This window comes from Motacilla alba, chromosome 5 (assembly GCF_015832195.1).
Source record: "Motacilla alba alba isolate MOTALB_02 chromosome 5, Motacilla_alba_V1.0_pri, whole genome shotgun sequence".
Taxonomy (NCBI): domain Eukaryota; kingdom Metazoa; phylum Chordata; class Aves; order Passeriformes; family Motacillidae; genus Motacilla; species Motacilla alba.
The window spans coordinates 38,654,175-38,669,327 of NC_052020.1; the positions used below are offsets into that span (position 1 = coordinate 38,654,175).

A 15,153-nucleotide genomic window follows, 5' to 3' on the forward strand; every position below is an offset into this window, starting at 1 on the left:
AAGGGAGTTATGAATACTGGGTGTTTACAGGTAAAATAAGAGCGTACTAATGGGTGAGCTTTAAAGAACCTTTGGCGAAAACCACAGTGTATTAGAATAATGGCACAGAGCCTAATGAAGGAAGTTATTAAAGGTTTACACCCATTCACCACAAAAACAGGCCTAGTTTGATGGGCAGTGAATTGGCAAACCCCTTTCTGCCACTGCTCTTCGGCTAGATTTCCTTTATTCCCCTCCGGTGGTTCCCAGGGCAACCGAGACGCCCAGAGCCGCAGCGAGCCCCGGGAGCGCCCGGCCGAGGCTCCCTCCCTCCGCCCCTGCCTCCCTCCCTCCGCCCCTGCCTCCCTGAGGGCTCCGCGCCGGCACCGCCGCCCCGCGCGCTGCCGGGCAGCCGCCGCTCTCGCGAGAGCAGCGCAAGCGGGCGGGCTCTGCCGCCGGGGCGGCGCGGCCATGGAGCCGGGCCTGGAGGAGCTGATGCCGCGGCTGCTGCCCGTGGGCGACTGTGACCTGGCCGAGGACTTCGATCCCACCGTGCCTCCCAGGACGCCCCAGGAGTATCTGAAGCGCGTCCAGTGAGTGGCGGGGCGAACGGGCCAGGGCCGGGCCCGGGCCCGTTACGTCTCGCGGCAGCCGGCGCTGCCCGGGCCGGGCTCGGTGTCCGGGCGCGCCGGGGCGGCCGTGGGGTGCTGCCCTTCTTGGCACTGTCGGTGTTTTACACACCTGCACGAGGGGCGGGTACCGATCTCTTCCCTCTCGTGACCGGCGACACGACTGGAGGAAACGACATGAAGCCGCGTCAGGGGAGGTTTAGGCTGGGTATCGGGAAAAGGTTCTTCACCCAGAGGTGGTTGAGCACTGGAACAGGCTCCGCAGCGCAGTGGTCACAGAACCAGGCATGCAGAGTTCGAGAAGCATTTGGACAGCGCCCTCGAGCACAGGGTGTGATTTCTGGGCTGTCCTGTGCACGGAGTTCGACTCAATGATCTTGATTAGTCCCTCCATGCTTTTACGAGTATTTCAAAGACGTCCGATATATATCGACCTGTTACAGGAAAGTAAAAATGCAGCCCACTTGATTCTATTTTGTAGGATTGAAGCAGCTCGATGTCCTGACGTGGTCGTGGCAAAAATAGATCCCAGAAAATTGAAAAAGAAGCCGACAGTAAACATTTCAGTAAGTTTGAGAGCTTTCTCATGTTTTGAGAGAAAAAAAAGGGGGGGAAGATGTTACTATAATGATGTTTGTATTCATTTTGGGGAGTCATTGGCATAACTAAATAGCACTGCTAGGTTCTAAAAGCATCTACAGAATTAAATATCTGTGTTTTAAGAAAGCCCTGCTCAACTACTGGGTAACAGCAGTCTTTCGTTTCAAAGACTGCTGTTAATCAGTTTGATTAAATTGATAATCCCCATACTATTTGATATGCAGCAGACTATTTTACTGTCTGAGGAAATCAAATGTTGCATTAAATCTTACAATTATTTAATCATAAAACCTGCATAAATTTCAGAAGAAAAACATATCCATACTTGGTTTTGGGTTTAAGTCTATATCTAGCATAAGGGTAGTAAGTGCAGCTAAGCCTTAATAAAGATAGATTAAATTCTAGCACCACTTCTTTCCTTTTGAAAGGCATCTTTTATTGGAACTTCTCCTTACTGTTGAAGCAGATTTTTCTGTTGTTGCATTACCCTGCCAGCTTGGTTTTTAATCTACTTTAAATAGTTTGCCTTTCTCCAATGACAATGATGTAGTCTGAGATTTCACTACTAGATTTCTCAAAGAAAGTTTCTAATACCGATATGACCTTGTAACTTCTGTAGCCATTCTCTTCACCTGTCTCATCTGTGTGTAGTGGCATTCCTAAACACTTGTAGAAAGATTTTGTTTAGTAACCCTTTCATGCTAATCTTTAAAGAGGTTATATCTACCTAACTATCAAACTTAATTTTCTAGATGGTTTTATTGTCTTCTGTCTTCCTCAGCTTACTGTCTTGACAGGTAGAATGCCTAAGATTGATAGTATCTGTCCCAGATAAGGAAACAGCATCCTGCTTTTTATGAGCGGGGATATTAAAGCAGAGCAATTGCTGAAAGGAAGACCTTAAGTAATTCTTTGACAATGTATTTTGAACACTTAGTTTTCCTCCTTATGTACATATGAGAAGAGTAAAACAAAAAAAAAGTTTGTCTAAACCAAAATCTTGGCTTAGCCTTGGGTATGGTCATGAAATTACCTTTCTTAGATGAAGGATATTATTTACCTGACAGTAAACATTTACTGATTCTCTTGTTCTTAAGGATTCTTCTTATAAAGCTCTCTTTACATTATAATTATTGCCAGTGTTTTCTCAGATTTCTGGATGTCAGCCTGCTCCTGAGGGATACTCTCCAACACTCAAGTGGCAGCAGCAGCAAGTGGCCAATTTCTCAGCTGTTCGTCAGGTACAAGATAGTCTGTGAGGGGTCTTGCACGGTCTAGATATAACATATCCATGCTTTACATGGGATAACTTTATATCTATTATAGAAGTGTTGTGATTTTGTAACAGGATAGATGTTTGTAGACAAGGGTTTTAAGTTCTTGAAAGCTAATTGAGCATCTACTCTGTGGCTTTTAAATCTCTGATAAAACTCTTGAGAGTCACATTTAAGAAATTCTCCTTCAACAAAAATATGTCTATGTTTAGATTAAACGATATGGAATAGTTGAGGAAGGACAAAAACTCCTTTGATGTTATGCAGTTAAATTAAAACACAGTGCTAGCAGGAAATGTTCTGCAGAACTCAAAAGTGAACTAAGAACCAAGTGGATTCTAACCCATCAGGAGATTGATAAAGTCCATTCATACAGTCCATTTAGGAACCTGTTGACAGAGGTGGCAACCCATTATGAGGAGACATACTGATTTGGTAAAACATATTTGTAAGGTTGTAGAGTTAGCACAGACTTTAATATTTCCTGATACATTTGCACCCTGCTTGAAGTAACACAAGAACAGAAAATTAAGCAGTCCCAAAGGGTAAAGGTTCTAAGTTCAGCTAAGCTTTACTAAAGTTTTAAACTGAAGGAGGGTTGATTTAGATTAGATATAAGGAAGAATTTTTTTACAATTGAGGTGGTGAAACACTGGCATAGGTTGTCCAGAGAGGGGTAGATGCCCCATCCCTCAAAACTCTAAAGGTCAGATTGGATGGGGTTCTGAGCCTGATCTAGTTGAAGATGTCCCTGCCCATGGAAGAGGGGTTGGACTAGATGGCCTGTGAAGGTCCCTTCCAACCCAAATGTATGATTCTTCTATTCTCTATGCACAGTTCAAACAGGGTGAAATGGAAAATATAATTAAAATGTAGGTAGAGGTCATTTGTGACTCCAGTGCTGCAGACAGCATGCTTACAGTGCACTGATGCTGCATTGTAGGAGTACCTCAAGTACTGAGGTGTGACCAGCTAGGAGCTGCTCTAGCACTGAACTCTGCAGGAACTCATGTACCATGTTTTTTTCAGGGAGGAAAATTTAGTGAAGGAGGAGATCTGTACCACTGTATCTACATTGTAAACAGTAACTGAGCTGCGGTTTCTGCGAGGGATCACATTGCATCCTGTATATTAGGCATAGTCTAAGGTTTTAGTAAAACTAAAGAGACTGACATCTAAAGGCTTATTCACTGAATTGGTATCTCTTTTATGCTCAAATAAATTGTCTTATCAGTGCCAGAATTAACACTGTGAAATATGAGACTGTCCTAAAAAGTATTTTAAAAAGAGCATCAGAATTCCTTGCTGAACCACTGCATCAGCTGCTGTTACTTTGAGCATTTTTAGTGGTCTTTTATACAGCTAGAGGAAGAACCAGAGTGGGAGACAAATTCCTTCTACTACAGAACATTTACAGCTCTCTACAAGTAACTGTTAAGCAGACCAGTTTGTCTACATAGGATTCCTGCCAGGTAGAAGAAATGTGCTAAGAAAACACACTTGCCTTCTTTCATACAATTCTGTAGACCTCTGATACAGATACAGACCACTGTTGGAAACAGGATATTGGCTTTATGTGTGCTTTTGGATTAAATCAAAGTGGGTTTTTTCTTACGATTGTTCTAACAAGAAAAGTCCAGAAGACTGTTAAAGCTTACTACGTCAGCTTAACCTTATGTAATAGATTTCAAAACACCTTCAGCTTTAACATTACTTCCAAAATCCCAGCATGAAATTCTTAATTACATTTCTGCTAAGAGGCATGGGAATTATTTAGCCAGTTGTGCTGGCTATATATCTACTGATTTATAGAAAGTCATAAATATATTTTTCATACATTTTAAGAATAATGAAGAGCCCTTGTGGCAAGGATAAAGTATCTGCTATGTTAAACTGGGATTTGACTTTGTTTTAATTACTCAGAGCCTGAACAAGCACAGGAATCACTGGCGGTCACAACATTTGGACAGCAATGTTACTATGGTGAGTAGAATTTATAACAGTGCTCTGTGGTTTGTTTTCCCAGTTATTGAATCCACAGTTAATCTTGCTTTATAGTTGCATGCAACAATTTAACTCTTTTCTCCAGTGTCTTCAAGACACAGTATTACACAGTTTTCATTTATTTTTATTTATTTCAGCCAAAATCAGAGGATGAAGAAGGCTGGAAGAAGTTCTGCCTCGGGGAAAGAGTATACTCAGAAATAGATGCACTATCTGATAATGAAAATTTAGGAATTGATTACTTGAAGGTGAGTATAGGACTTCTAGTTAGTTTTCAGCAGCTATTTTCTGGACTAACTGCCAGAAACAATCCTACTGTTTATTACCACTTTGTGCCAAATAGAAAGTAAGCTCTGGTGAGCCCAGAAAGTCCCAGTGTACATTCTTTAGAAACCAAGTGAAGCAGGAATTAAGTCTATGTTTTCAGTCAAAATTTGAAGAGTTCCTTCATCTCTTCTCAGCTAAAGTCATTACTCTCTTCTCACTGAACAGAATGGAAGCTTTCTCCAGTCTGCTTTAGTGTTTTATTGCATAGTGATATGTGGTTACCCTCCTCATATATGCTACCCTACAAACATGTTCTTTACTATGTCATTTTGTAAAACCAAAACTTTACCAAGTAACAGTAGAAGCAAGGTGCTCTGATACTTCACTGGACTTTTCAACTTTCTTGAAGATACTTTTAAAATAAATTTCAAAGCTCAGAAGAGACTTTCAAATCACTACAAATTTCTGAACATCAAATTAAAATCTTTCTATGTTCTAAATTAGAACAAAGATATTTGTGATAATGTTTGCATTTTCCAACTTGCTTTTTTTCAGGTGGGCTTTCCCCCTTTGCTAAGTATTGTAAGCAGGATGAATCAGGTAAGCCTACCTCTTAGAATCGTATAGTGACATGGCCTAAATCATTATTTCTCATGTTCTGTTGCAGAAGGTTTACCTATTTTTCTTTGCCTAGAGTAGGCATTTGTTTATTACTAATTCTATTAATTGTACACTCAGAAGGAAAATATGTATTTGTTATCTCACATTTAGCTACAAATAACTTTAAGAGCAAAGATTTTTCATGACTAGTTCTGAAAGTATTTTGTTGTTGTAGTTTCTCTGTAGCACATTTAATGTTTGAATTTTTGCTCAATACCCCAATAGGTGCTTTACAATGTTTTTAAATTTCTCGTTTAGTGTTTTAAGTGCAGTCCTTCTATTTGATTGTGAACTTTTATGTACATTGCAAGGCTAGAAGAATCACTTATCTTTCCTTTACTACATTTCCCACTTGCAACCATTGTACACAACCAACCAACCAGTCAGTGTGATGCTTCTTTCCTAATCTGTAGCTACTTATCCACAACTTTTCATTAACACTGACAATTACTTCATTTCATACAAAGTTCTTTCCAAAATGTGGTACTTTTAACACTTACTTTACCCTTACATGTAACTTCAAACTAGAATAAATACTGTAGAGTAGAAATACTTTTTATATAATGAAATCCTTCAGGTAGAAGAGCAGCAAAACAAAACATTGCAGATACTATATTGTCTCTTTCTGTTCCTCTTTTGAAGGCAACAGTAACCAGTGTCTTAGAATACCTGATAAGCTGGTTTGGAGAGAAAAAATTTACTCCAGAACTGGTAATTTTTAATTTATTCTAACTACTTGCATGTGAATGCATTAAACAAAGAATAAATTGTTTGCAGTTGTCTATTTAATTATTTTAATTTTCTAAAAAGTTCTCTAGATGGTTGTATCACATTGTTACTTTCAAAACTTTCTTGATTAGATACTGAAATGAGTATTCACATTTGGTTTTGGAAGGCTAAAATTATAAAACTTAACAGACATAAAAAGTACTACCCAAACTCCCTCTGTATCCCTTGGTACCACTCGCCCCATAACTTCAGCCACGAGGCTTGGTGAGTATCAAGGTTTAGGAGAGGAGAGAGATCACAGCAGCTTTGCTTCTGTACACTATTTACCAACACCTCCAGTTTAGTTTGGAGGTGCATTACAGTGTGCTGGCAGAGACACATTTAATCTTTCCACATTAAGCACAGACCAGAAGGCTTAGCTGCATTCATGTACTGACAAATCAAACCTACTAAGAACTCCTGATTGACGGGCTACATTGGCATGGAGTTTGGCCACAACTAGACTGACCTGCAGTGTAAGGGCACCATATCTTCAGAAGACCTTGGTGGATGCTTCTCATCTCCTTCAGTACCACAAAGCAAAAGAGTAATGAAAAATTACATTATGCTTAGCATAGTTTCACTGGTTTTTTTTTCAGTCACTTAAAGACCTTTCACGTTCTGTCCTTTCCTGTAGAAGACTGTTTTCTTTTAAACCAGTGTATATGTTGCAGAGAATGTGCACAATGACTTTTGGGTTAGGTCCCAGAATGAAGGCCACTAGACACTGTGATTATGAAGTTAAACTGGTACCAGAAATTAGTTTTGTAAGAATGCAGTGGAATTCAGAGATGTAAAACTAAAAGGACATATTTTCACAGTGGTGCAAATCTTAAAGCAGATCTAACCACTAATTCCATAAAGATCTGAGTTCATGCATCAGTCTTCAGGAATAACTTCACAATCTGTGAGAAAACAAACGGTAATAGCCAAGTAATAATGTTTAGATACTACTAAAATAATCCTTCCTTCAGACTATAATAGCATCAGCTGTAATAATTTCTATTATTATTTCTATTTTGGCCAGCATGCAAAAAAATGCTCGGAAACCCAGGAGCAGTGCTCACAAGAATCTTATCTAGAGACACAGAACTCTCTACCATGTAGTGTCTAATGTGGTTTTGAAAATTTAATTATTGTATATAGCACTTGAATGCAGTTTTGTTTGGAGACCTACACTTCAATCCTGCTCTATATAACATGAATTGCTTGAATCTTCAAGGAAATGCTCAGAATTAAAACTTTGTTATTTGAATCCTCACAGGGTAGATGGCTTTATGCACTGTTGGCATGCCTTGAAAAGCCTTTGCTTCCTGAAGCTCACTCCCTAATTCGACAGCTGGCGAGACGATGTTCAGAAGTCAGGGCACTGGAGGTAAGATTTAATGACTGTGCAGAGGACTTGGTGAATTTAGCAGCTAAGGAGGATCATTTTTCAGAAGTCTTAATAATTAATTTTTCATGTCTTAAATTTGCTTGAGAATGAAGGGAAGATTACAAATAAACATAACATGGCTGTAACAGCTTCTCTATTTGACACAGGTAACAAAAGAATTGCTATATTTCTCTCTTTTCCAGGAGAGCAAGAATGAAGAACAAATATCAGCTCTGAACTTGATAATCTGCTTAGTTAGTAGGTAATGCAACTTATACACCTCAACCACTAATGTATGTCCAGCCTAAATGTGTGATTATTTGTACTAACCTAAATCCTTTTAAAAGTGAAAGTCACTAAAAGTACCCTGGGCCAATGCAGAAAATACACTTACCTGAAAGGATTTAAGATATACCCAAGAGCAAAGTAAGCTTCAAACGTGTCTTCAGATGAGCTGCCTGAACCATGAAGCCATAATTATGATAGAAACACTAAAAGATGGGCTAGAAAGCAATGGGTCGGACAACTTGAAGTAAGGAATATGTTGCATTGGAGGTTTCTTACCATATTCACTTCTTTCCTAGGTACTTTGATCAACGTGACCTGGCTGATGAGCCTTCCTAGGCTGTTTTGAGAACATCCAGTATTTTGCATTGCCACAGCACAAACCGCCTTGTCAGAGTTAACAGCAAGACACGGCGCTGGTCAGACCTGAAGTATTACACAATCCCTTCAGAACACCCTCACACTAATGCATTTGGGACAGCTGTGAATAGCTTCAGCTGAGTTTTAGCTGAGATTGTCAGTGTCTCCAATACCATCATCACCATCATTGTAAAGTGGTAACTGAGTGTTACACTGTAAAGTGTCCAGCATCATCTCTCAAGCTCCTGTCTTTGTAAACTACATTCTTGGTTAGAAATTTCTACAATCTGATTAATCTATGGACACTGCTATTATTAGGTGAAGTCTGAGGTTACATTACAAATTATTATTCTTTTTCTAACAGACTTATTGAGGACTTTTTTAATAAAACTAAAGGATTTTAAAGACTGTTCTTAAACATTGTGGGTTTTCTTACTCCATATTATTTAAGGCAGCCTTCCAAATCTAGAGTTAGGGCTGAATGTGTTTTTTCAAGTTTTGGTGCCTGAGCTCTAGCACTGCTTAGCAGTTCAACTATAGCCAGCATGCTACTGAAACAATTGTTTCAGTAAAACATAAACATTACTACTTTTTGAGTAGTACATTACAGAAGTAAACCGTACCTAGCAATTAAAAACAATTACATTAATATTGAGTTTATGCACAACAAGATAGAATAAATTTCCTTCTTTGGCCAGTATAGACGACCTTAGGTATAAATCATTCTGACACAAGAAACAGTTGCTACTTTTAGGGATGAGAGAAACTCTTGAACTATGTAAAAACAAGTTTTCTGCTACTGCCCCAAACTACAATCCTACAAAGGTCTCCACCTAATATCTTTAACGATGTGTGAGCTGTTAGCTCACGTGTCAGTGGGCTCTATCAAAGACAAAAGTAATCACTGCCTCCCAGTTCAGAGTGAAGGGGGAAAGGTAGCACTTGGGCCTTCAAGTTGGGCAACACAACATGCATTCGTTTCTTATTCAAATTCAGTCTTGGTCAGGATTTTTCTCTGTTCTCACACTGTCTCTGATCTTCCAGGCTCTTTTGGTAATTAAATGTTTTGCTGAATATGTAGAGTACATGTTTTTTACCATGTATAAATTATTACTTTAGTATAGAATAAATTTCATACCAAGACACAAGCATAGTGTTAAGTTATTTCTATGAGCATTTATTATATATTTTGGAATTGTGCTGCACACTGCTATAATTTACATATTATATACAAGACTGAGCCAAGATACTGAATCAACATACAAAGGCTTTTTGAAGTAGATACCCAGATTTGAATGTGCTCTACATCTTCTGTATCATCACCTGAAATTTACCTGCAGGAAAAGCAGAGTCAGATCACATTATTACCATTAGAATTATTTCTCCAAGTAATTATTTTCTTGTAAATTTTTTTTCAAAGAAATAGTAAGGAACATTTCAATATTACAGTTTAATTGTAAGCAGTTGAGCCATTATTTAAATTTAGCATTTAAATTTTAATTCCACACTGAACAGCTTTTCTCTTTTCATTTTTTCTGTAAGTTGACCATGTCCCACATCACAGAAGTTTTGTCAGCTAAACCTAAAATTTGTGCCAAGTCTGTGGAAACTTTTAATCGAGCAGCTTATGTTGTTACAATGGTCTTTACTTACTAACATCCTTAATGACTCCTATAGAGAAAGAGCTTCACTTCTGCAAATAACCTTCTGGACACACATCCTGACACATCTGATGCTTCTAAATGTATATACAACTTTTTAGTTTTGCTTTCCCTCAACGTCATGGAGGCTTATCCTCAGTCATTATTTTCTAAATACTAAAGAATATAGTAGCAAGCCCTATCCTGAAGTTCACATGGACTCCTATGGCCCAGCAGCTTCAAACAAACCCCACCTTGAAAAATGCTTGTAACAGCAACGCAGTCAGTCAGGAAAATTACCAAGTGAGCTAATAACTGAATACTCCAAGTACTACTTACATGCAGGCATTGATGAAACTTCAGCTGTTACAATACTCTTTATTCCCAGATTTGATAGGCCTCCTCTGATTAGTCCACAGGTGAATGCTAAATACTAAATAAAAAGTTGCACTTCAGGTGAGTGTCAACAGTGAAGCTTGTTGATAAAGATTGAAAGTAAGTACTCAAGAACACAACTTAATACTTGGACAACAGAAAACCATGGAAGTTTTGAGAGACTTTGTCAGGTTGATAATAGATGAAAGCTCCAATATTTGCTAGAGTGGAGCTCACTACAGAGACTGTTCTCATTAGAGGCAGTATTTTGAGCCACCTTCTCTTTCCATTAAACCTTTAGGAACTTAATATCCTTAAAACAATTATTCCCAAGACTTGGCTGAAATTAGCAACTGGTATTGAACTTCAATATTCTTGGAGAAACAGTCCAAGACAGCATTCTTGTGCAGGCCATACCTTAGAATACAAAGACCTGCAGGTATTTAAAACGTATGTTGCAAAACAAGAAATATTTCACCAAACACACACAAAAAAAAAAATCCCAAGGACAGCAGCCAATTGGGAGGACTAAGATCAAGAATTAAGAAACCATAAAATAGAACTGAATGTCCCATTTTTTAATCCACTTGAACCAAAGTGCTCTGTGATAGGTTCTGCAGAGGAACTGATTTTACCTGAATTATTACCATAACTCAGCATCTGCACTCAAAACTATTTTTAATTGTTGGAAGATCTTTCTGAACAGTCACATCAACTCAGAAACTTGTTTTATGTAACAAATAGCATCTTCCAAATGTGTTTTGGGAATTTTAAAGAAAGTTTCTGAAAACGCATGCTTCCTGAAGAGAAAGAATCTGTGTGACCGTGGCAGGTAGTGGCAGACGAGCACTTGCACCATGAAGTAACTCAAATGTAACAGCAGCAAGTTTCTCAATAAGCAAGACCATTTTTTGAAGTATAAATCAAATCCACTGTTCTAAAAGAGGGTGCCTTTCTAAAAAGCACACAGGTTCTGAAGGCATATCTTTAGGTGCCCTTCAGAAGAGCTTGTATCTATTTAATTACAAAATGTAAAGTTATTAATAGATGAAGGTAATTAAAATGAAACTAGTACACCCTCCCCCACATAGAATCGAAGGGTACCTTTGGTGCATGTTCTAAATACTGCTTTCCTGCGGACATCTGTGTCAAGAGACGGAATTTATTGTCTTGAAGGACATAAATACCCTGTTGAAAAAGAAAAAAATGAGGGGTTTAGTTAAATGAGCAGAATATAAAATCCATTTTCTGTGAATGGATTTGATTTGTAGATTAAATATATATGATCTCCAAATGAAAAGTAAAATTTTAGATTAAGGCATATCTGATTTAAATTTAAATTGTATTATTTATTTACAAGGAATATCAAAAGAAAGTATACTCAATTGTGAGTATACAAAAAAAAAACCCTAGATAATAATATGATCAGTTACCCCTAAAAAATGTTTATGTACATTTCTTCTTGGAAGAGTCCTTCCAGTGATCAGAAAAAATAGTTCCATACCAGAAAGTCTTTGGAAATGTATCAAATGCATACTGATTTTTGCATTCAAATATCCATCTTCATTGGGTTTTGCACATCTCTATTCTTATTCTCAAATTCAGTGGGAATTATTTTTCTAAATAGCAGTATAGGCAACAACACCCAGCAGGCAATCAAAGTAAAAGTCTGGTGTTTTCTACAATACAATTTTGTGCAACAATATGCATCTTAATAAATTAAGTATAAACACAGAATAGCTTTAGCTACACCTGCCACAGTAATTTCCTTGCTACTGACTGTGCTACTTCGGAATTTCATAAGACTTGAACTTAAATTAAGGCTGCATATACAATTAAGACCTTAAGCTCAATACTGCAGCTTTTTTTTAATTAAAACCCCAGATTTCTAAAGTAATAATTATCTCTTATTACTTGATAAGTCACTGAAAAAAAACCCGATTTTATTTGGTACAATCCTTGTACAAATTCTCTTCTTCCTAATTTGACACAACAGGGAAATGGCCATAAGAAAGCCAAGTGATTCAATTAGGAAAAAGACTTTTTACTCTAGTAAAATGGCTCCTTACGTTATTTTGATCTGGCTTTAAGAACTGTGGCTGTTGATACAGGAAATCACGTGGATACAGCACAATGTCACCAACATGCAAATCTGAGACGTTTCTCCACTGTTTCTTATACAAGTATTTTCAATAGATTACAACTGTCTCAACTGCTGAAAACCCTTAACATTCTTCAAAGTAAAAAAGTCACTGCAGCCATTCCATTTAAATAGATGTTTAGAGAGTAATGTCACTTATTCACTATTTTTTACTGATATTTATTAAGAGACAGATTAAAAAGTTCTTGTTTAAATGTTAATCAACTGTAATCATTACTGTCCTTTCTGTCACGCTGCAACAGTGCATATGAAATTCAAAGCATTTAGTCTTTTCAAACAGGGTGACAATAAAGACATCATAAGCAATTATTAAATTGTATTCTAAAGCTACATGGTAATATGAATATTGAAAAACAAGCTTTTTAAACAAAACAAATATGGAACATTTTGGGTTTCTTATCTGGTGTTTAATTTTACACCAAGAAAAACAAAAAATGCACTAGCAACTCAAAACTCCCACCAACTTTCTAAGTTAAATCCTAATCTACAGCATTAGTACCTGGTGATTAGTCCTTAGGTTATCTATTTGTTTTTTGAATACCGTTGTCCAAAAGTCTTTGCAAATGAACTTCATAATATCTAATTCATCCTTGAACCTGGCAGTGTCTTTTGTAAACCTAAGAGAAAAGTGAGAAATATATCAATAATGATGGTACACACAACCTGACCAATTAAACATAGAAATAATTTTTTAATGGTACTATACAACATCATTTTTGAGGTTATAGAAATTAGTTTTCTAACCACTGTACAATATCATTCGAGCCTCACTGTCCATTCATCAACTATTTTAGCTGAAGAGCAACAAAGTGTTATCTTATTATCTGCTATATGATAGCAGAATAAATTGTTTTAACTGCATGATTATCAAACACAGCTGACCCACAGAAAGGTGGAAAGTGCTCCATCAGTTTTATCTTCAAAAAAGTATCTAAATAGAAGATAAACAAAATGCTCACAGCTGTACTACTTCTTGACAGGGATCCTTCACGTAGGCAAAAGAGCTCTAACATAGGAACAAGTATATAAAACTTGTTCCCATTTTTCAGAAGGGACTTCTTTCTCTTGCTTATTTTGGATCCTCACTGAGGGTCCTTATCTGGCACTAAAGGACCACTTTGTTCAACAAAAGCACGACTCCAGGAACTCAGGAGCCTGCACACGACCTCGGAAGGAGGGCGCTGACTCTACATCGCCGGTCCCCAAAGGGCCCGAGCTGCGACGAGTCGCAAGGGCTGAGGGCACTTTACAAAAATGAAATGGAGTAAGAGCCAATCATAAAATTATGCGTAAAAATAAATCAGAAAAATAATGAAGTCACAAAACGTACCAGAATCAGGAAACATGCAAAAGTCTACACAAAGTAGAATTAAACATAATTGTAAGTATTAAAAGTAACCATGTACCCTGATTCGGTTTTCATGACGGCAAACACTAGGAAAACAACACACTCCACAACTGTCCCGTGACACACAAACACAGGTCCCCACAAGAACGAGATACGAAAAGAGGAGATGCCAGAACAGCTGATGGTCATAGGAACGCGCTCTCCGTGCAGCCAAAGCACCACACTGTGCCCGGGCAGGTGCGCTTTACCGGCGAGGTGAAAGCCCCGAGAACGAGCAGCGGCTGCCAGGGCGCGGCGGGGACTCACCTCTCGATGAGCCCCTGCCCGACGCGGAAGCCCATGCTCTCCAGCTTGGTGGTGCAGCGCCCGTTCTCCTGCAAGACACAAGGCGCCGCGGCCGCAGCGTCAGCCCCGGCCGCTGCCGGACGGCCCCGGGGCGGCCCCGGCCCCACTCACCCCTTCGCCCTGCTCGGCGGCGCGGTACAGCCCCGCCACCATCTCGCTGTGCAGCAGCAGGAACAGCGTCTCGTCCGCCATCGCCGGGGCCGCCGCCCCTTCCGGGCGCGCCCGGACACCCGCGGGAGCTCCCGGCCGAGGCGGGGCGGCCCTGCAGTGTCGGCCGGGCCGCTTCTCCCCGCCGGGAAAGCTCTGGGAAAGGGGCTCGCGGGTTAAGGCTCTGCAGAGTCCGCGAACTCGGGCGCCGCCGGCAGCGCCGGGTCCCGTGCGAGGGCCGGAGCCGGTGATCAAACGCGCCCCTCCTGCGGAGCTGCCCCGCCCACCCTACTGCCGGAGCCAGGCGCGTGTGTCACTGCCTCCAAGAGAGCGCCCGCGCCTTCCCCTGCCCGCCGCGGGGAGCCACAGAGCGACGTCGGCTGCCGCCGGGGAAGAGCGTGGTCTAAAGCCTCGCCGCCGGCCCGGGCGCCGTGGCTGAGGCGCGGCGCGGAGCTGCCCTGCCACGCCGCTCCGGGCGGGACGCGAGGGCAGGAGCGGCCCCGGCCCGCGCCGCCCGCCAGGCCGCCGCCCCAGCCAGCGTCAAGTAACGCCCCCGGCTATTGGCTCGCCGGGCACAGGCGCCTCTGGTAGCTCAGCGGTGATTGGCTCTCGCCCGAGCCCCGAGCGTGCCGGCTGCTCGGCCCCATTGAGTGCGGGAAAGCAGGATGCGGCCCGGGCGGGTGGGAACGAGCGGCCTCGACGTGGTTTTCTGATTGGGCCACAAGGAAATGACGTTTGAGTTCTAATTAGCTCCGTTTCATGTCACTCCGGCGGCCCCCTTCATTAATTCGTCGAGCTAGCAGGCAGAGCCTTCCGCTAGTTGGGCGGCCGGGATGCCAGTCTGCCCCTCAGCTCCGTGATTGGTGACCGCTTTTGGCGAGCCACCCTGGGGGGCGTGCCTCTTCGTCTCCTGCCCGGTGATTGGCGGTCAGAGGG

General features: G+C 40.6%; 2 protein-coding genes across 2 annotated transcripts; one reads left to right on the plus strand and one right to left on the minus strand.

Annotated features, from left to right (window-relative positions):
- Positions 1-401: 401 nt before the first annotated feature.
- GEMIN2 (gem nuclear organelle associated protein 2) lies at positions 402-8,775 on the plus strand. The gene is made up of 10 exons (XM_038138439.1): positions 402-572; positions 1,090-1,174; positions 2,360-2,449; positions 4,406-4,465; positions 4,624-4,734; positions 5,309-5,353; positions 6,056-6,124; positions 7,446-7,556; positions 7,760-7,818; positions 8,141-8,775. Exons 1-10 carry the CDS (start codon positions 451-453, stop codon positions 8,178-8,180), a joined length of 792 nt encoding a protein of 263 aa, XP_037994367.1. The 5' UTR covers positions 402-450; the 3' UTR covers positions 8,181-8,775.
- Positions 8,776-9,357: 582 nt separating this feature from the next.
- Positions 9,358-14,925, minus strand: TRAPPC6B (trafficking protein particle complex 6B). The gene is made up of 6 exons (XM_038138440.1): positions 14,182-14,925; positions 14,032-14,099; positions 12,877-12,994; positions 11,321-11,404; positions 10,181-10,274; positions 9,358-9,535 (listed from the first exon to the last, which is right to left on the minus strand). Exons 1-6 carry the CDS (start codon positions 14,260-14,262, stop codon positions 9,504-9,506), a joined length of 477 nt encoding a protein of 158 aa, XP_037994368.1. The 5' UTR covers positions 14,263-14,925; the 3' UTR covers positions 9,358-9,503.
- Positions 14,926-15,153: the final 228 nt, after the last annotated feature.